The sequence below is a fragment of the Lytechinus pictus genome, chromosome 2, assembly GCF_037042905.1.
Source record: "Lytechinus pictus isolate F3 Inbred chromosome 2, Lp3.0, whole genome shotgun sequence".
Classification (NCBI taxonomy): Eukaryota; Metazoa; Echinodermata; class Echinoidea; order Temnopleuroida; family Toxopneustidae; genus Lytechinus; species Lytechinus pictus.
In genome coordinates, this window is record NC_087246.1 from 53,394,866 (window position 1) to 53,417,121 (window position 22,256).

The 22,256-nt window shown below is 36.8% G+C and overlaps 2 protein-coding genes across 2 annotated transcripts; both read right to left on the bottom strand.

Moving 5' to 3' along the window:
* Positions 1-4,302: 4,302 nt before the first annotated feature.
* Positions 4,303-20,722, bottom strand: LOC129253983 (soluble scavenger receptor cysteine-rich domain-containing protein SSC5D-like). Its single transcript, XM_054892429.2, has 7 exons — positions 20,317-20,722; positions 18,367-18,483; positions 16,478-16,590; positions 14,006-14,228; positions 11,277-11,386; positions 9,196-9,397; positions 4,303-7,466 (listed from the first exon to the last, which is right to left on the bottom strand). Exons 2-7 carry the CDS (start codon positions 18,440-18,442, stop codon positions 6,724-6,726), a joined length of 1,467 nt encoding a protein of 488 aa, XP_054748404.2. The 5' UTR covers positions 18,443-18,483; positions 20,317-20,722; the 3' UTR covers positions 4,303-6,723.
* On the bottom strand, positions 5,922-6,698 carry LOC135153240 (uncharacterized). Its single transcript, XM_064095689.1, has 2 exons — positions 6,548-6,698; positions 5,922-6,283 (listed from the first exon to the last, which is right to left on the bottom strand). Exons 1-2 carry the CDS (start codon positions 6,696-6,698, stop codon positions 5,922-5,924), a joined length of 513 nt encoding a protein of 170 aa, XP_063951759.1.
* Positions 20,723-22,256: the final 1,534 nt, after the last annotated feature.

The following is a 22,256-nucleotide window of genomic DNA, read 5'->3' on the forward strand; positions in this document are numbered from 1 at the left end:
TACATGACGTGTTACACTGAAATTTGGCATATAGGGGTATTTTTAGGCACTGATTTCAAATATTGCCGGCCCCCAGCAATTTGACAACTTGGTCGGCGGCAAAATGGCCGCCATTTTGAAATCCAAGATGGCCGCCATGAAAAATCATTAAATGTCATTTTCTTGAGTTTTACATGATAGGCGACACTGAAATTTGGCATATAGGCTTAATTTGGGGTGCTGATTTCAAAAATTGCCGGCCCCAAGTGATTTGACCATCGGGTCGGCCGCCATTTTGAAATCCAAGATGGCCGCCATGAGAAATCTTTAATGTCATTTTCACGAGTTTTACATGACGTGTTACACTGAAATTTGGCATATAGGGGTATTTTTAGGCACTGATTTCAAATATTGCCGGCCCCCAGCAATTTGACAACTTGGTCGGCGGCAAAATGGCCGCCATTTTGAAATCCAAGATGGCCGCCATGAAAAATCATTAAATGTCATTTTCTTGAGTTTTACATGATAGGCGACACTGAAATTTGGCATATAGGGGTATTTTGAGGCACTGATGTCAAATATTGCCGGCCCCCAGCAATTTGACCTCCAGGTCAGCAGCAAAACGGCCGCCATCTTAAAATCCAAGATGGCCGCCATGAAAGATAATTTGCTCAAGTCTTACGTATGGCCTGTATTACTTTAAATTTGGAAAAAAACTTGATCTTTGCATCCTTGATCAATGAAAAGAACATGGTAAATAGATGCTATTTTGAATTCCAATATGGTTACCAAGTTTGAATGATGTTGAACATTATAATGGTGAGTAAAACCCATTGCATTGGCACTGAAAACAAATCCAACACAACCACATCTTTGTCCGTTGCAAGGAATTTGGCATCCTTAATTGCTGATATAGATGCTACGTAAGTATGAAGCACCATAAATACACAAACCAGCTAGCTTCTTCTGCAGTTACACATTTGAAGTGGCTTTGGTTGAATAATAACCATCCGGAACAATCATTTTCTGTTGAGAGGCTTTAAATTATTTCTTTGAGTTTTATATGATCTGCATTATTGCACTTTGACAAATCGACGGAGTGTGGGGAGCTTATTTCAAATATTGCTGGCCCTCAGCGATCTGCATCCCGAGTCAGAGGCAAAATGTCAGCCATCTTGAAATCCAAGATGGCTGCCATGAAAAAATATCATTGAAAAAAAATCACTTTATCTAGTATCACGTAACGTATTATTTTAAAGTTTGGCATCTAGGGATATTGAAATTGCCCCCAGTAATCTGTCCAACAGATATGCTGCAAAATAGCCACCATCTTGAAATCTAGAGAGGGTAGACTGTCAAATTCATTAAAATCATTTTCTTGGTTTTAAACAATTTGAGGCACTGCATTTTAGAAATACAGGCAGGATTTTGGCTCGCTGGTTTTAGAATATTGCTCCAATAATTGCAATATTTTATTACAAATCAACATGAAGAAAACTGCTCCAGACTTGAAGTACTGATGGTTATATAGTATGATGATGATGATGATGAAATGAAATTAATATTAATAATGGATGATAATAATACATATTTTATTGTTCAAAATAGAATTCAGTAACAGAAATGCTCCGAAAATTTATTTTGCACATACCCTGTAGATCGTGAGCACGGCAGCAACTTAGCAGCGCGACATCGGACGTTGCTCTATCCTTTAAAAAGGGAGTTCACCCCAGAGAAAAGTTTGTTGTAAAAACAAAAGAAAATATGATATAAAAAAGATATTGGTGGATCCATCAAAGATATTAGAATTTTAAGTTTTTGATTTGTGACGTCATATAGGCTACTGTACGAGCAGCTTTCCCATTATGTTGTGTGATATAAAATGCATAAATGGTTCATCATGGGTATTTTATTTCTTTCTGGAGCGGGTGTGAAATCATTTGTTTGTTGATATACCGAGGGTCCAATAAAAAAACATTTTCATTTTTTTGAGGAGGCTACATTTCATTGATTTTTGTACTATAAGAAACATGGGGGAACTGCTTGCATCTGACGTCACAAATGCACCAAATGAAATTCCAATAGCTTTTTAAATATTTGATGGAATTTCCTCAAACCTTCAATATTTTTTTTCATTACTTATTCTGTTATTGTTTCAATAAACTTTTTGTCAGGTTGAACTTCCCCTTTAATTCGTTGACCGCCAAACAGGTTAGAAGCAGCTCCCCTTTTCTAACATCTTTTGGTCTGATGCTGTCGGAGCTTGAACTCCCGATCTCCCGATTGTGAGGCGAACATGCTCCCATTGTCAGATTGTCGAACACACGATGGTTATCCAAAAATGCAAAATTTCAAAATAATACCTACATTATAATTATGATACTTGATTATTTTTAATTATTTTTTTTATGGCAGCCATCTTTGATTTCAAGATGGCTGCCATAAATTGGATGAACATTACTGGATTCGTCTGTGGAGATCACAGGGAAATCTCAGTTGTGGGCGATGCCGTCGAATTTAACACACGTGTAGAAAGCAACTCGGACGCCAAAAGAAAGCTTATTTTCTTCGCTTTTGACTGATGATACATATGTTTACTCACCATTATAATGTTGAACATCATTCAAACTTTGTAACCATATTGGAATTCAAAATAGCATCTATTTACTATGTTCTTTTCATTGATCAAGGATGCAAAGATCAAGTTTTTTTTTCAAATTTAAAGTGTTACAGGCCATACGTAAGACTTGAGCAAATTATCTTTCATGGCGGCCATCTTGGATTTTAAGATGGCGGCCGTTTTGCTGCAGACCTGGAGGTCAAATTGCTGGGGGCCGGCAATATTTGACATCAGTGCCTCAAAATACCCCTATATGCCAAATTTCAGTGTCGCCTATCATGTAAAACTCAAGAAAATGACATCTAATGATTTTTCATGGCGGCCATCTTGGATTTCAAAATGGCGGCAAGTTTGCCGCCGACCAAATTGTAAAATTGCTGGGGGCCGGCAATATTTGAAATCAGTGCCTAAAAATACCCCTATATGCCAAATTTCAGTGTCACACGTCATGTAAAACTCATGAAAATGACATTAAAGATTTCTCATGGCGGCCATCTTGGATTTCAAAATGGCGGCCGACCCGATGGTCAAATCACTTGGGGCTGGCAATATTTGAAATCAGCACCCCAAATTAAGCCTATATGCCAAATTTCAATACCGCAGTTCATATAAAACTCGAGAAAATAATTGCAATAATATATCATGGCGGCCATCTTGGATTTCAAGATGGCGGCCATTTTGCCGCCGGCCAAATGGTCAAATTGCTGGGGGCTGGCAATATTTGAAATCAGTGCCTCAAAATACCCCTATATGCCAAATTTCAGTGCCACATGCCATGTTAAACTCAAGAAAATGACATTTAATGATTTTTCATGGCGGCCATCTTGGATTTCAAAATGGCGGCCGACCCGATGGTCAAATCACTTGGGGCCGGCAATATTTGAAATCAGCAACCCGAATTAAGCCTATATGCCAAATTTCAATACCGCAGTTAATATAAAACTCGAAAAAATGATTGCAATAATATATCATGGCGGCCATCTTGGATTTCAAGATGGCGGCCATTTTGCCGCCGACCAAATGGTCATATTGCTGGGGGCCGGCAATATTTGAAATCAGTGCCTCAAAATACCCCTATATGCCAAATTTCAGTGTCACATGCCATGTAAAACTCAAAAAAATGACATTTAATGATTTTTCATGGCGGCCATCTTGGATTTCAAAATGGCGGCCGACCCGATGGTCAAATCGCTTGGGGCCGGCAATTTTTGAAATCAGCGCCCAAAAATACCCCTGTATGCCAATTTTTACACTTTCTGCCAGATCCGAGCATCTTGGCCATTTTTTGTCACATAACCGCTCCACTACAGTACAGGTTTTTAAATTGAAAACACACCACCATAAACATTTTTTTTGACCAGCCTCCCCCCCCCCGGCCCCCCCCCCCCCCCGACGTAACACATTCACAAACATGCCACCTTTAAAAATACTTTCGATATTATCCAAATGTATAACCTAATACAGAGTTCATATTTTTGAGAGTATTCTAAATGTACATACCATGTAATATAAGGCATTACCTGATTATGAAAGTACTTAGATTTTTTTTAATGAATATTAGCTAAGTAACTGTGCTACAAAAATGATTAACAGGAATGATAAATCTTTGTTTTTCAAAGACATAGTCATTGATAGAAACTTTTGATATAGAATGGCAGTTTAAAAAATTGAAATGAATCAACCGTGTCAACTCTGGGAAAGACTCTCTTCTCTGATCATCCTTTGACATAGCCACATGGATGATGGCAGTTTATTTAACAATCTTCAGAATAAACACACTTTTAACCTTGTATTACCAGTGATGAATCCCCAACAATGAAGAAATCATCTTTTCATTGTGAAGAGAAAATGAATCGGACATTGCAGAACATATTTATTGAGACAGAATGTTCAGTGAAATTTTAGATTCAGTACAAGTACCTTTGTTTTTATTGTGTTACAAAAAAAAATGTCATGAACAGGTGGTTAGCGTTTTTGTAGAAGTCCATGTCTAGTGTTGGCTGTGCCAGTTTGTTCAGTAAATTTTGAAAGCGCAATCAAAATAATCTTTATTCGATTTTCAAATTCCACTACCTCAAGATTTCTTTCCAATAGGAAACCATGTTAATGACTAAAATAGAGATTGCCTAACATATATGTCTTCTTCTACTGAAGTGTTTGTGATTACCTGTATAAAAAGTGATAAAACATAAGGACACACGTTTCCCTGAGGTACTCTTAAAGAATACAAACAATTACATCATATCACATCCGATCTTGTAGATTTTGTTGGTTCTTTGGACAATACTATTCTTAAAGTGCCTGTTTTGTCAGTTGCATTGTAAATGAGAGCATCTAGAATGATATTGAGTTAATGCCATACACTAGAATAATGCCATTAGATGGGCGATTCCAAGCAAATGCGGACAATTATATTGGCTCTTTTTCAAATCTGGATCAAAATTTTTAATTAAAACTCATATGGAAGTTTGTAAATACAAAGGGTGATAGTAATCGGCCTTAAATTTCCTTTTCTTACGCATCTCCTTATAGGAGAATCCGAACCATACAAACAATTATATACATGGGACTACATATATTTCATTTTCCTTAATTTCAATTTAACATAAAACTATTATTTGTTTTGTAAAATTTTCAATTGGATAATCTGAAGGTCATCATTTTACATCATATTAGAAGAAAATTTTCAAACATAAGATGCGGGAAGGGTTTAAAAAATGTTGAAATTGTAGTGCCGGACAAAGTGTAATGCGACTAACCATAATGTGACTGACCGAAGTTTTGTATCCACAAAAGAAACTGGAAGTTGCTTCCCAAATTCAAATGTCTTTAATATTTGAGACTTCTATAATTATGTAAGTAATGTTTTGCAGGTATTGAAATTGGTAAAAGTGTTTTGATTTGAAAGAACAATTAAACAGTAATCAGTCACTTTTTTTTCCATGTCCTTTTTGTGTAATGCGACTGACCGATTTTTGGGACATCATGGTGTCCACAATATACATGAACACAAAACTTTCTGTATGTATTGTATTAAAGCCTCAGTTGTCAAGATAAATTGACAGTATAAACTTGAAAGAAAGACTCACCCCTGTAAAACTGACAGCACCAAGTATTAAAAACGACGCGTCAAAAATTATAATGCGACTGGAAGTGGAATCTGCATACATGTGCTTTGACATATTTCTTGCACACAGTAAGCATTTTAAAATGTCACATCTTACACTTCACCCTGAAATTTCTGATGTAAATTATACCACAATTCATCTGGATGAAAAAGTTGAGAGCTAAGATAATTGCAGAATTTTAGTTAACACGGAAGTTACTGCTTGACGATGTCTTCATAAGAAGGCGGAGGGGGAAGGTCTCCCACGGGAGTATTATTGCTTGGGGGGTATGCAGCTGATGCATCATAAGGTTGTTGGGGAGGATAGGCCGATGCATCTCCTGTAGATGGGGGTGGGTAGGCTGGAGCACTTGCTGCTGATGGGGGCGGATAGGCTGGAGCACTAGCTGCCGATGGGGGCGGGTAGGCTGGAGCACTTGCTGCCGATGGGGGCGGGTAGGCTGGAGCACTTGATGCCGATGGGGGTGGGTAGGCAGGTGCTGTTGGCTGAGGAGGGTAACCGGCAGTCCCGGCTCCCTGCGGAGGAGGGTAGGGATTGGTATCTGATGGAGGCTGTGCTGGAGGCGTACATTGCAGAATTTTAATTAACCCGGAAGTTACTGCTTGACAATGTCTTCATAAGAAGGCGGAGGGGGAAGGTCTCCCACGGGAGTATTATTGCTTGGGGGGTATGCAGCTGATGCATCATAAGGTTGTTGGGGAGGATAGGCCGATGCATCTCCTGTAGATGGGGGTGGGTAGGCTGGAGCACTTGCTGCTGATGGGGGCGGATAGGCTGGAGCACTAGCTGCCGATGGGGGCGGGTAGGCTGGAGCACTTGCTGCCGATGGGGGCGGGTAGGCTGGAGCACTTGATGCCGATGGGGGTGGGTAGGCAGGTGCTGTTGGCTGAGGAGGGTAACCGGCAGTCCCGGCTCCCTGCGGAGGAGGGTAGGGATTGGTATCTGATGGAGGCTGTGCTGGAGGCGTACATTGCAGAATTTTAATTAACCCGGAAGTTACTGCTTGACGATGTCTTCATAAGAAGGCGGAGGGGGAAGGTCTCCCACGGGAGTATTATTGCTTGGGGGGTATGCAGCTGATGCATCATAAGGTTGTTGGGGAGGATAGGCCGATGCATCTCTTGTAGATGGGGGTGGGTAGGCTGGAGCACTTGCTGCTGATGGGGGCGGATAGGCTGGAGCACTAGCTGCCGATGGGGGCGGGTAGGCTGGAGCACTTGCTGCCGATGGGGGCGGGTAGGCTGGAGCACTTGATGCCGATGGGGGCGGGTAGGCAGATGCTGTTGGCTGAGGAGGGTAACCGGCAGTCCCGGCTCCCTGCGGAGGAGGGTAGGGGTTGGTATCTGATGGAGGCTGTGCTGGATACTGTGTGGTGGGTGGGAAAGCCTGAACAGGGTATGGGTTTGCCGGTGGAGCACCTCCAGCCGCCGCCGCCGCCGGGTAAGTAGGTGTGAATGTCTGTGTGGGGTACGGGCGCGGTTCGCCAGGTTGCTGCTGCGGCGCTGGAGCGTGGTGGTAGGTAGGCATAGGTGTGTTCCCCGGGGCACTGGGGTTGGTGGTGACATGGACTGTGGTAGTAGTAGGTGGCTGGACAAACCTCGTAGTTTGACGTTGGCGCATTGCGTACATTCGTCTTCGTCTGAACAGTATTGCTACCACACATATGACAATGATGAAGATGGCACCCCCTATCCAACTTCCCACACCAGACAAGCCTCCAGAACTTCCTCCTACATTTGCTATAAAGCAAAATCAGGCAATCAAATTTTTAATACGAAAGAAAACAGACTTCACATTATTTTCTTGGGACCATGCAATATATACTCTAAGCATTCAAATAACAAATACATCTTGTGCAAGGTTAATAAAAGTGGGGTTCCACAGTTCTACTGAAGGTGTGGTACTGCACAAGTAAAGGACAAACATCATCAAGAAATGTTATGTGTAGAGTTATAGGAACAAGGAATAATACTGTATTACATAGAGATGCAGACCTCATGACGAAAGCATCCTTACAATTTTTTACACTCATCAATTCATGAAACAAGTGGAAGGCCTCTGGCTGTCTCGCCTGCATTACGCGATTCACTATAGCAGCAGTGCTGACTTTGAAAGCAGCTATTGAATAATAATTCACAAAAGAAAAACTCATATGATAATGAAATACTATGTCCATTGACCCAACATGACCTTTGACTATGATCATGTGACCTAAGATATGTGCAAAACAATAATTCATACTTGATTACCCTTATATCTATGTTTCATGAACTACATGGTAGATCCATAAACTTTTTAATTTCTGATGCCAATTCAACAAATACCCCCAACACGGACAAAGTTCATTGACCTTAAATGACCTTTGATCTTGGTCATGTGACCTGAAACACGCACAGGATATTCAGGGATACATGGTTACTCTTATGTCTAGGTTTCATGAACTAGATCCATAAAATGTCAAAGTTATGATGACAATTCCACAAATACCCCCAACATGGTAAAAGTTTGTTGACCCTAAGTGAACTTTGACCTTGGTCATGTGACCTAAATCTCTGGCAGGATCTTCAGTGATACACTATCACCCTTATGTCCAGGTTTCATAAACTAGGTCCAAATACTTTCTAAGTTATGATGAAATTTCAAAAACTTTATCTTGGTTAAGATTTCGATATTGATTCCCTCAACATGGTCTAAGTTCATTGATCCTAAATGACCTTTGACCTTGGTCATGTGATCTGAAACTCAGACAGGATGTTCAGTAATATTTGATCACCTTTATGTCCAAGTTTCATGAAATAGGTCCATATACTTTCTTAGTTATTTCAAAAACTTAACCTTGGTTAAGATTTCAATGTTGACGACGACGCCGCCGTCGGAAAAGCGGCGCCTACAGTCTCGCTCTGCTATGCAGGCGAGACAAAAACCTGCAATAATGACAAACAAAATAAAAATATCATTCATTATCACTTGAATGAGGTATCTTAGAGACAAGATTGAATTTTTTGTCTGTCCACTTGATTGACTCTCCATCATATAAGTCAAAATGGGCAGCTTCATGACTATGGACCATAATTCAGACACCCTCCTTCATAATTTTTTTTTTCATTTTCTTATTGCGCCTCTGTACTAAATCATCGGTCCATAATATTTATATTTACAGCTGGTCGAAACTAAGTACAAAATTGGGTATACGTTAATTGCACGTGTATGTGTGCTGTCACAACTACTTTGCCAGGATGAGGCCTACATTGTTCTACACGAACAACCTGAAATCAACACAATATATAACAACTGTAGGTGATGCGTAATAACATTCGCTAACATTAGTTTGCAGGAGATACCTCATATATTTACCTCAATAAACCTATAGTGCCCTTGTCGAGATTGGGGCAATATGAGACGGCTTTGGGAAATGCATGCAGTATCTTCCTCAAAGCCAGTATTCAAAGTTCTGAAATTCATACTTACTTGTTCCACACGAAATGCCAACATCTTCTGCATGGGTGCAATCATGAACACCAAAGACACTGTGATAACAGCTGTCCAGGGTTGTTTCTGTACCAAGGCAACCTAATTCATCCAACCAAATAGACCCAGTTCCTTCACCAAATCTTGAACTCGTATAGTAGTCTACTGTCGATGTGTCCAAGCCAAGCTGACGGCAGGCAACCTATTCATATTATAACAAATAAATGTTGTTTTACCAGGATTGTTCTCTCCCTCATTACGACCCCACTATACTATGTATTGAGGACTGGGGGGGGGGGGCCATCATGCCCCCCCTTCTGATCTCGGCTGCCATTCGCGAGATCGCATCAAAATTTGGCACTACCACATAAAACTACAAGTCAGTATAAAAAATAAATTCTGAAAATAATTATTTCTCATTATTAATAAATATCTGCAAATTTTTTTGTGAAAAACATTATTTGCATATTGAACACCCAATTTCACTTCAAATTTTCTTCTCTTTTACCAGATGTCATTTTTGTAATCTAATTTAAAGGTTTCCGCAAAGAAAAATTGTGAAAGCCTATTTTTTCCTATGTATTTCTTTGTTTTTAGAATTTCTTATGTATTTCTTTGTTTTTTATTGTTTTTTTTTCAATGGAAATTATTACAGACCATTTAACAACTAAATTAAACCCTAAATTAATTAAGCAGACCGATTAGAAAGAAAATAATCACTGCAATGAATAGACTTTGTACACAAAGTATAAAAATGAGCCATTATCGGCATGACATTGTCTCGTAAAAAGTCATGTGGCATCGTGATGCTATACCCGTGTGTCGCGAATTTAGTCTCAAAAGTTGCGTGAAACCTAAAAAAAGTCATAAAATTTTGCAGCGCTATCTTTTTGCGTTTTGGAAATATAGCGCGAAGCGTTGAGGGGGGGGTCCTTTTAGGGTTAAACATCAACGTACTCTAATGCAGTCATCTATAAAATTGGTTGAAAATAGTGTCATGTTTTTTTCTTTACAATAACCCCTTCGACTAGATGTAGCCATCAAAATCAATAATACCAAATATTATGCCAGTGACATGTAGGACTAAGCCTGTATATAAAACTATTGTGTACTTGTTTTCCAACCTGTATAGAAGCAAAGAAAAAATGTACGCACACAAAGTCGAACAAACATTTACATGTAGCCAACAGTATATTCATGAAAGTTAGTATCGACCAGTGTGCAGTAACACAAAGAACAGAGAAAAATCGTACACTTGATTTTCCCCATTAATTGAAAATCACAGTCAATGTGATCAATCATTCTAAGCTCTGTGTTAAAGGCCACAGGTTTATTTAAAGAACAAGTCCACCCAAACAAAAAGTTGATTTAAATAAAAAGAGAAAAATCCAAAAAGCACAACACTCGGATTTGAAATAAGAAAGTTTAATGACTTTCGCATAATTTTACAAACATTTATATTCACATCCTGGTTAGCATGCACATGAGGGGACTGATGACATCACTCACTCACTATTTCTTTGGATTTTATATTATGAAATATTTTAATTTTCTCCCCGTTGTCCTGTAAGATAAAGTTTTATTCCGCCCTGAACATGTGGTACTACCATAGTTTTAACAATTTATGGTTCAGTCAAGTTGGTCTTTACATGTATTGTCAAATCTGTAAAAATTGAAATATTGTATAATTCAAACAATAAAAAACAAAAGAAATAGAGAGTGAGGGATATCATCGACTCTCTCATTTGCATGTTACTAAGTTGTGCATATAACTATTTTGTGAAAAATAAGTGAAACTTTAATTTGTCATAACTTTCTTAATTTACAACTGATTTTGATGAAATTTTCAGCGTTTTGCTTGTTCGATTTTTCTCAATTGATTCAAATCAACATTTTTCTGGGGTGGACTTGACCTTTAATATGCATTGTTTTCACCATAAGGGTACCTTGACCATGCGCAGATCAGAACGGCCGCAAATATTACTGTGAAATGTCCTTAACATGATGGAAAATTCACCATTGTATAACTGTTTGATGCATAAACCGAGGCGACATAGAAACAAAGCTCAAAGATAAATTACCCTTGCATCTGAGCTGTCAAAGCTATCATCACAGACGGTACCCCAGACACCGTTCACAGAGATTTCCAGTCTTCCGTAATTAGAATCTCCATTTACCAGACGTAATTCACCTGCAATAAGAGGTTAAGAGATCATTACATTAAAATGGACTGGGCTATTTGAGATATATTGAGGACGGGGGGGGGGGGGGTATAGCACAATTTTGCTATATATTTGGGTATAGCAAAATTTAGCATTTAACACAAACAAACAGAAGTCCTGTCTCGGACCTGTCAGGTTTGAATGATTCTCGTTCAGTTGTCATTATTGTATTGAAAGTCATGTGCTTTCTCGTTCACAATGATCCCCTTTGGTATGGTTTATTTAGAGAACATTTCTTCAAATATTAATCTGGAGGCAACCAATACATATTAGTACATGTACATGTAGAAAGGAACACTGTATCTGGTTTTAAATACATTTTGGAGCTTATAACATGCAAGTGAATACATAACATTAGCTAAATAATAATACAATAATATAAAAACTGCATTATAATTTCTTCAAATATTATTGATGTTTCAAAAAGTCCCAATATTTAACAAATTTAAATCATTATATTTAGCTACATGTATTTCTGATTATATTTTCTTGGTTCAATTGCAAATGTTACAATTTTTCACTGATATTCTTTATTCATCTCTTGAAGTTTTCAATTCATTATTTTTTAATCCTCACCAATCAATTCATATATTTGCTACCATACTTGAATATATTCATCAATACATATTTCATGTATAAAATACTTATTCAAATCAGTTCCAAACATGTATCCAAATTTGAATGTAAGCAGCTTTATATATATATATATATATATATTAGCTAAATAATAAATATGATAATATAAAAACTGAATTCTACTTTCTTCAAATTTTATTGATGTTTCAAAAAGTTCCATTAAGTCCCAATATGACAAAACAAATTTAAATCATTATATTTAGCCAATGTAAGCAACTTCATTGTCTGTACATAATAGAAATCTGGAAGAAATATCATCTCTTGATGATATAGTCAAATGTCCTACATGTAGGTATTAGCTCCAGTGATGATTGCTCAAAATTGTCTTGATTTTTCTGAAGATATAGGAAGATATTTTGGGTTTACCCACAGACTTATCAAGAATTTTGAATAATCCTTAACTTTAATGGGATGCTATGCTGCATATCCAACATTCCTGAAAAAAATTCTTTAAAGAATTCATTATAATCAATCACATGCTCATACAATTCTTATTCATTTCTCTTCATTTCCTTCAAACAAAAAGATGTGGGGGCAGCTTTTCAAAATTGGATTATAATATTTGCATTAGGTGAATGAGCTGGCATGTGGTATTTGATAAGTGAGCCAAGAGCTATTAAAATTGACTCAGTTCTATGAGGATACAACTCACAGGATTAGGGTGGTGATTATAGAGTTTTGGGTTCAGAATGGTGTGAGAATCATGATTAGGCTAAGGATTAGGTTTTGAGGTTGGTTTAATGTAGAATAGGCTTACAGGACAAGTCCAGCCAACTAAAAGTTGATTTGAATAAAAAGAGAAATATCCAACAAGCACAACGCTGAAAATTTCATCAAAATTTGATGTAAAATAAGAAAGTTATGACATTTTTAAGTTTCACTTAATTTCACAAAACAGTTATGTGCACATCCTGGTAGGTATGCAAATGAGGAGACTGATGACGTCATCCACTCACTATTTCTTTTGTATTTTATTAAATGAATTATGAAATATTCTCATTCTCTCCTCATTGTCAAGTGAAACAACAATTAATTCCTCCCTGAACATGTAAAATTAGCATTGTTTAACACTATATGGTTCAGTCAAGTTGGTACATGTACTTATTGTCAAATCTTTAGAAAATGAAATATTGTATAATTCAAACAATAAAAAACAAAAGAAATAGTGAGTGATGGACTGACTCATTTTCATGGCACTGAGTAGTGCATATCAGTTTTTTTTTTTAATAGGCGAAACTTTAAAATGCCATTACTTTCTTATTTTACATCCGATTTGGAAGAAATTGTTAGCGTTCTGCTAGTTTGATTTTTCTCTATTTATTCAAATCAACAATTTGAATAAATTTGAACAACAAGCCTGTCTTTAGCTTTGGTAAAAGGGCAGTTACATGAACCACACTAGAAGATCATCGAATCGAACATTACAATATTACAAAATGCATAATAGTCATTGAACACATTTTCCCCAACAGAATTTAAATATGGCTTTTTTTCGATCGCTATGACTTAAATTTAAATCTAGCGCCCTCTCTCAGCAATGATTTTATTTAATTTAAGATAGCCATTTCAGCACTTGGTTTACAAATTTAGTAATTGGATATGAGAAGGCTACTGAAAAAGAAAATATCCTGACATTGTCAGCCCATTCCATGCTTGAGAAGGTGTTTATATAAACAAGAAAAAAAACACAATACAGATGTTTTATTTTGATCGAGCACCAGATCAATTAAAATTTTTATGTAAAATTTGTAAATTTATCCAATAAAACACATTTTTAGTTTATATCCTTCACGCCAAAACCACTTTGGGGAAATGCATTAATATAATCTAGTAATGAAATGGAATAGTGACATGCACTTTTGGGGGAATTCACCCAAACTAAAGACAGTCTTTAATGTGCAGGAGCAATTGTTGCCAAAGCAAAATCAACAAATGATTGGATTTTCTTTTACCTCCAATCACGGAATCTGTAGTTGATCCACAGACGATGCCAACATCCTCTGAATGAGAACAATCATGGGAACCATAGTCATTGTGGGAACAGCTAGCCAACCTCGACTCTGAACCAGTACATTCCACTTCATCCAACCAGATTTGTCCCGTCCCTGGCCCGTATCTACTGCCTCCGTAAACGCTCGTCAAAAGCGAGTCTAACCCAAGCTCGCGGCAAGCCACCTGCACCAAATAACAAAAATTGAAAAAAAAATTCAAACAATCAATTCAAAATGAATACAGTAACTCATTGATAGGAAAGCTTACCACAAAAAAAGTAGATTTCAATGAAGAAGACACTTCCAAGGAACTGGGCTCTGTTTCACATTTAAGGTAGTAATCATAATTGCAAACCTTTAGGCCATCCAATCTGCTTAAAAGACTAAACGCCAGACGGTCATTCTTATATTCAGATATTTACAATAGCATAACCTCATGTCACTAAAGGTCAAGTTCACTCAGAAAAATGTTGATTTGGATAAATAGAGAAGAATCAAACTAGCATAACGCTGATAATTTAATCAAAATCGTATGTAAAATAAGGAAGTTATGACTTTTTAAAGTTTCGCTTATTTTTCACAAAACAGTTACATGTATATGCACCATTCAGTGACATGCAAAATAATGACACAGTCGATGCTGTTCTTCACTCACTATTTCATTTCTTACATATTTGACAATAAGGACAAACTTGACTGAACCATATAGTACTTAACAACGCTAATTCAACATGTTCAGGAAGGAATAAAATTGTTGTTTCACTTGACAATGTGAATGAGGAGAAAATCTGAATATTTCACATAATGAAAAACAAAAGAAATAGTGAGTGGATGACATCATCAGTCTCCTCATTCGCATACCGACCAGGAAGTGCATATAACCGTTTTGATAAATTAAGCATAACTTTAAAATGTCATAACTTTCTTATTTTCATCCGATTTTGATGAAATTTTCAGTGTTATGCTTGTTGGATTTTTCTCTTTTTATTCAAATCAACTTTTTGTTGGGGTGGACTTGTCCTTTAAGAGAATTCTTCCGGTAGACATAGGTCTCTATGTATGTCACAAGCCGCTGTTCCAGCCCACACAGTACTCTATTGGTCACTTTAACCTTATCTAGGCCTGGGAGGGGGGGGGGGGCCTCGCAGGACCCCCTTGTGATCTTGGTCATTGATCGCACTGAAAATTGGCACCCATGTTGTCTGGGACATAATCTACAAAATTGTATCTATTTCATGAAAATCGCTATTAGGTGATTTATGCATAATTAGTATGCAAAATCATACTTTTTCATCTTACTCCCTAAATAGAGCTCCAAGTTTGGTAATTTTTGGCAAAGAACTCTTTGTGGTGTTCTTAGCAAATATACGTGGAAAAAATCAGATCAATTTCTGATGTATTATATTGTTTATTGCACTTTCTTATATATATTTCTTTGCTTTTTTTCCCCATTTGCTTTTCAATGTTTTTTTATGAACTTTGTCGAGAACTCTTTTGAGATCATAAACAGCATTTTAAAAATCCATTTAGACCAGAAAAACTAAAAATAATCATACACTTATAATTATTGGTTGAAAACACAGTTTGCATTGATTTTGTACACTAAATCACATTTTTGAGCAATTTTTGGCCTGACATGCACTTACAAAATGTTGCAAAATTTTTGAACCGTGTACCCACGCATCGCAATATTTGTCTCAAAAGTTGAGCAAGACTTGAAAGTAAAAGGTCAGCGAGCAGCGCGGTAAAAAAAATTTGTGCTGCAAAAATATTGCACGAATCGTTGAGGGGGGAGGGGGGTCTCCGAGGTCTGTCCCGGCCTAGATAGGGTTATGGCTGGTCCACAGCAAATATCTATTATCACTTTTTAACATACTTATTGATCCCTTTTGGTCTAAAATTTTGCAAGTATTGTTAATTATACACTGACTTGAGAAGGATATGGTATAACTTTCATTGTCAGAAATATTTTTTCTTTTTTTGACAATATCATTTGTCCCTTCAAACCTGGTAAGGAGCCAGCAGGAAGGAACTTTGACCTTCCTGTTCTGTCTCTAATCACAGATTATTAATGATGTAATGGTTTCACATTCTTGATGCAAGGATGACATAAATGGCAGAAAGTAATCAACTAATTTCCAAAATATTTTCGAAGGAAGCAAAGATATTTGAAAAGTGAAAGTTCTGAGGAAAACAAATTCTGGATCAGAAAATTCACATCCCTGTTTCAATTGGCACAAGTAGCTCAGAAATCGCTATATGAGAGCACAAAAACTCTTCCTGCCAACTGTTACCTGCATGTACATATACGTACATGTATGGTTCAGATGGGTAAAGCTTCTCACATGTCTGACAATCAAGATCAACATTATTGTGCGGCACACTCTTGGTTAAAAATCTGACCATTTGGCATTCCTTTAGATTTGTCTGTACCTGTGCATCCTCCAACCCAAAGTTGTCATCACAAACTGTGCCCCATTCTCCATTGTACAAAATCTCCAATCTTCCATAGGTTGGACCACCATCTTGCAAACGTATATTCTGACCTGCCAATAACAAAACAAACAATATTCACAAAATAGACTTTTATTCAGGCAACCTGCTATACTTCAATTCAGTTCAACTTATTTCACATTTGTACATGTATAAAAAGACAATAAATATGATTACGGTGATAAAATAGGACATAATACATAGGATCACACAAAACACAGAGAAAACAAATACAAATGTGTGGAATTTAACAAAGGCTAACAGCCTATTAAAGGCAAATCCCAAACGGTTGTAAACAAAAAAAAGTGTTACAAACAGAACTAACCTAGGCAAAACACAAAAGCAAAAAACAAAACAGCTGAAGAAACAATTCACGAATTTATTATGAGCTTTTTAAAAATATTTTTGTTTGAAGGAGTTTAGTGAAGGGCAAGATTGAAGATCATTAGGTAACTATTTCAGAGAGTGGGTCCAACATTACTGTACATATTCAATTGTAGTTCGTGAGAAATTGTATTTGAAATTTGGCAAATAAAAGTTTTCAGACTGTCTGGTAATGTAACTAAGAGATTCGTTTTTTACAAATAAATCATCATAGAAAAAGGGAAGAGAATTATGGAGAAATAATAAGTACATGAAAATTGCAATTTGATAGGTGTTTATATTACTGATAGAGAGTAAATTAAGTATTTTAAACAATGGTTGTGTACTTGTTTTGGGGGAGGATAACTCTTATTGTACATTTCTGTAAAACATTTATTCGGTTTAGATGAACCATTGCACAGTTACCCAGAGTATATTACAATATTTGAAGTAAGGACAATCAACTGAGTTTAATGGAATTTATTATTTTAATCTGTTTATTGCACCAATGGATTTAGAAACTATACAAGCTATATAATTCATGTGATCTTTCCAAGTCAGTTTGCCATCTATGACTACACCCATAAATCTTGTAGACTCAACTACAGGAAAAAAAGTCAGGAATTTTACTATTTGAATATAAATACCAGTTATCAGATAAAATGTTCTTATTTTTAGATTGAAATTTCAATTCATTGGCAAGAAACCACTCATGTATTTTTTTTTTCAGTTGTAAATCCAAAGTTGAAGTTAACTCATCTAAAATAATCAACAGACAAAAACAAATTTGTATCATCTGCAAAACGTACAGAGTAAAAATTATATAATTACTAACAATAACATGCTGTAAATCATTTTTTTTTATGTTTAAAAAAGTAACGGGCCTAACACAGAACCTTAGGGCACTCTGATGTAGACATGTTTCATCTAAGAAGGGACATTGTCAATAGAAACGTATTGTGCTATTGTGTTCAATGTTGTATTCGCGATGCTGATAATGGTAAAACCTGAGCTGATCACGTTTTCAAACATATCTTTTTGGTATTTAAAGTTTCCTCCCTATAAGGATCTGAAAGACTCTCGCTTTTACGACCGGGAATGCGGGACATTGTTTCTCATTATATCCTTGTTTTGTCATTGCATTTCCAATCATGGTTCATAATGCTGTTTAAATTTGAAAATCAACATTGAATACACCTTAGTAACTATTACTTGAAATATGAAAATTGTTCACATATTTTTCTGATTGTTGTTGTTCCATCAACGTTTGATGTCACTAAAAAACAGCTTTCTGCTGATATGCTATTTCTTGCCAAAAAGTCCCAGAATGGGGAGGGGGGCACCTGCGTCCAACAGTAATCACTCTTCACATCAACCTTTTGTAGGAGGCGACTTGACATTTGATAACAGAGCACATGAAATATCATCTTGAACACTTGTAAAATAAAGGAAATAAGAAGTTTTACCTTGTGAAATTGTCACAACTTGCAAGAGGAGTAAAGAGGGAAGAAATGCGGCAGATAACATTGTCCATTCAATCATGTTCCTGTCCTATCTTGGCAATTATGAATGCAAAACAATACCTGCAAATAAACAAACAAGCAAGAATATACATGTAGTTTAGATATGACTATCTGTGTATATGAAATCACATTGAACATGGGGATGGGGGGGGGCACTAAATTGTATTGCTGCATTTACATGTAAGTACAGTGTGTACCTTTCTAGAATTCAAACAAAAATACAAACTGAGTGAGTCACATCACACTATGTATCTTTTCTCCTGAATTGGGTTGGATTTTGGTGCAACTCTAAAATTCACTTATTAGCTTGAAAACCAATGGCCCCATGTGTGTGTGTGCAACATACAGTCGAGCGCCCCCTCCCCTGACTACATTAATATTCTCAAATATTAGCCTCCAGACATTATTGAAATCATATCATATTTCATTGAATGTATCCTGAAATGACCACCCTTTTCATGTCTGTGAAGAGTTTTATTCTTTTATAACAAATAATAAGGGAACTGAGTTTTTCTTTGATTTCATTTCATTACAATCTTTACCAATATTTATGTCCTTAGATTTTTAAAAACCCATTCAGCCCAAAATAACCACATTTTGTGGTTGGCCAAATAACCAATGGGGGGCGGGAACTTCCATTGATCAGTGGATATCATATGTGTTCATGGGATTTCAAAAAGCACCCAAAACAAGTATTTTTAATTATCTGAAATGCAACCCAGTAGTGGTGCGCAACCATAGGCTACCCTTGACAAGTATTAGTTACAGAACACAACTCTTAACCCTATCTAGCTCGGGAGGGAAGAGGGGGCTTTTTTTAGCTACATAAATCATCTGATACCTATGTAGCTGATTAATTATCTTTTCATCCATTGTGATGTCAAAGTTCATAGCTATAGAGCAGTGTTTCCACTTTGAAGGAAGTTACTTAAATTACGCAGATAATCCAGATCATTTTTCTGTAATTTTCGGATAATGAAAAAATTCCAGGTAATTCCGGGAAATCTGAAAGTTACAAAGAATTATCAAGGCCTCAAGGTAACAAATTTCAATAATCATGTTAGATTTAAAGTTTAAAGAAATTGTTTGTTTCATAGATACATGTAGCTCTAATTTTCAGCTCACGTTCCGCGCTCACATTTTATAATTCTGTTCCTTTTTTTATTGGGCGTAAAGAAAAAAAGATTAAATTCCTTGATTTTGGTCACTTGGACCAAGTTCAAACTTTAATTCAAGCTTGCTGTAACATTGTCCGAGGCCAAGATTTGTTAATTTCATTAAATCAAACTTGAAAATTCCAGGAAATGTCTATGAATTTCGGGAAATTTGGGATTCATTTTTCGGGAATTTGTTTCGGATCAGTGGAAACGCTGCCATAGTATACAAATATACCTGGCATTGATCAAGTATCGGGAATTATTCATCCAAGGTTGGAATTACTATTTTCACCCCGAGGGAAAAATAGTAAGTTTTGCCAATACAACCGATGATGAACAGAATAATTCCCTTTGCATTATCCTGGTTTAAGTCACCAGTCCATTCACTGCCGTTTATTTCGTCAGCGCTGCACTGGCGACTTCTTTCCACTCCAATGGACTTTTGTACACAACAAGTGCACACACACAAGAGAGGTGACTTGCAATTATTCCCTCTACTTTTGAAATAAAGGCCTGGTAGTGGTACCGTACATGTACCGCCTACCGGTATATATGTTTTACTTACCGGTATATTTTTTATTGTTAACCCGGCCCTGATTATCATTATAAATATATCAAACTTGACAAACTGTCTGTAGCTATGGTGACATATGTTGCACAAAAATCAAAAGAATTTCATTTTTGTTGGAGAGTCCTTTCCTTTTCCTTGCCTTGGCTGGAATGGGATTGTACTTACCGTATGACTGTGTGGGTCTAGCTCGCTCTTGATCTCAGCTCAGCTCAGCCAAGTCGCGGTCTTACCGGTACCTGGCTTGCTTGGCCTGCCGTTGGTTTGGGCTTGGTTTTGTGTCGAGTTGCTTTCGCTGTTAGTGTTACGCTGCTACCGGTACATGCATGCACTTCATTCAGGTTGTCAGACTCGGATGGTTGTATTTTGTGCACTACCGTTCGATATTCAATTCGATTTCTTAAATTTTTCGTCTTCGTTTTTCTTGGTCAATATTTTCTGTTTACAAGGATAAAATACATGATTCTTTTCATCCTAAAAAAGGCTAAAATAGTCGAGGGCGCTTCAGGCGGATTACGTCACTGCACTATATATATATATATACATCACGTACGCATTACACATAGTTTTCAAGGATAGCGCAATTGCGATCACGTCACTAAATTACATAGATAGCAGGGATAGCGCAACGTATTGTATATCTGAAATTTCGCAGAGATATATCATTTGTGGATAAAGCACACCAACAGTGCGCCAAACTCAAATATCCATCTGCTTTTTTATGGCAAACAGTGTCTGCCCGGGAGTGTCTGATATGCATTTTTATCTAAAAGAATAAATCTGAAAAAAAAAATATTGTAACAAATTTATTTTGATCTGGTGGATAGCACTAGCTGGGAATAGCATGACAATTAAGGAGATCACCTTCCAAATTCACTTTACGCAAAATTCATAATCTCAATTGCTTAAGTATTATAAAGCAAAGGGAAGCATTTTCTCATAATTTCAACATTCTTTTCATTCGTTAATAATCTTGGCTGTCTTTAATATTTATTGTTGCCACCAAAACTGTTGCTACCTTGTTACCTCATCTCTCCCTCAATTTCAAAATTGTGGGGATGATGCATGGAAAGTAATTATTTATCATGATAACTTGATTAATATGGTACATGGAAGTACCAAAACAGGCAGACTTTTTAAAGCTGTTTGTAACGTTGCATGACATTATGCCCAATTAAATCTCTATATGCATTTGTTCAGCACCCAATAACATTTTCCAGTCATGCAGTAAGTTGTGCACAAATTTAGGCAAACTGCTTTATGAAACGCCAACCAAGGCAGGACTTGGCAACTAGTCAAAGTTGAAGTTTCCATATGGTATTCGGCAAAAGAGACAAGTTAAAGCATTTTTTTGTGCGGAATAAGACCTATACCTTTTCACAGCAGTACTGTCTTAAAACTGTATTCAATTTGACTCGATTCCCACTCAGTTTATAAAAGTATGCATTTGAGAATTCAGTCATCTTGTACCACTAAAATATCCTTGGGGCCCGTTCGTAAAACTTGTTATACAGTAGGGCAATTCCATAAAATATATATGTTTGACCCCCTATATGTGGAACCTTCATGAAATTTTCTGTCTCTGATTTCTGGCTTTTCAGTCTGTAATGTTCTCAAACGACCATGATATGGTCAGTTTATGAAGTGACGTAAGACTCGAGAGTAGTGGGGGTCTCATGTACAATAAGGTTGATCATTTAATGGAACTGCCCAGAAAAAAAATTGCCATAACAGTTAAAAGCTACTGAAATCTTTCAATCTGATTGGCTAATAGTAAACTTGTTAGAGAAATTATGCACTTTTTATTATACACCAAGTCTTTATGAAATAGGACCCTGGTGTTACTTATAAGTGTGTGTGTGTGTGTGTATTTGAGTTTTGTCAGACGTGTATCAATCAGATATGATTATTTACGTCTGGGACCGACCTTTAACGTCACCATCCGAAAGACGTGACCAGGGCTCGAACCTCTGCATCAATTTGTAACTTCCCCGCATAGCTTGGATTACAGGCGCACGCCACAACGCCCAGATAAGGAAATATCTTTAATGGTGTAACAAATGAAACAAATAAAAAAGGAGAAAAAATTACAAAAAAACAAACAAAAG

Excerpts from the sequence above, each read along its gene's own strand:
- LOC135153240 (XM_064095689.1), bottom strand. The coding sequence starts at position 6,698 with ATGTACGCCTCCAGCACAGCCTCCATCAGATACCAATCCCTACCCTCC. Across the intron at positions 6,284-6,547 it reads CCTACCCGCCCCCATCGGCA|CACAGCCTCCATCAGATACC; the intron begins GCAAGTGCTCCA and ends GTACGCCTCCAG.
- LOC129253983 (XM_054892429.2), bottom strand. The coding sequence starts at position 18,442 with ATGATTGAATGGACAATGTTATCTGCCGCATTTCTTCCCTCTTTACTC. Across the intron at positions 14,229-16,477 it reads TTGGGTTGGAGGATGCACAG|GTGGCTTGCCGCGAGCTTGG; the intron begins GTACAGACAAAT and ends TATTTGGTGCAG. Across the intron at positions 7,467-9,195 it reads TGGCATTTCGTGTGGAACAA|CAAATGTAGGAGGAAGTTCT; the intron begins GTAAGTATGAAT and ends TTTGCTTTATAG.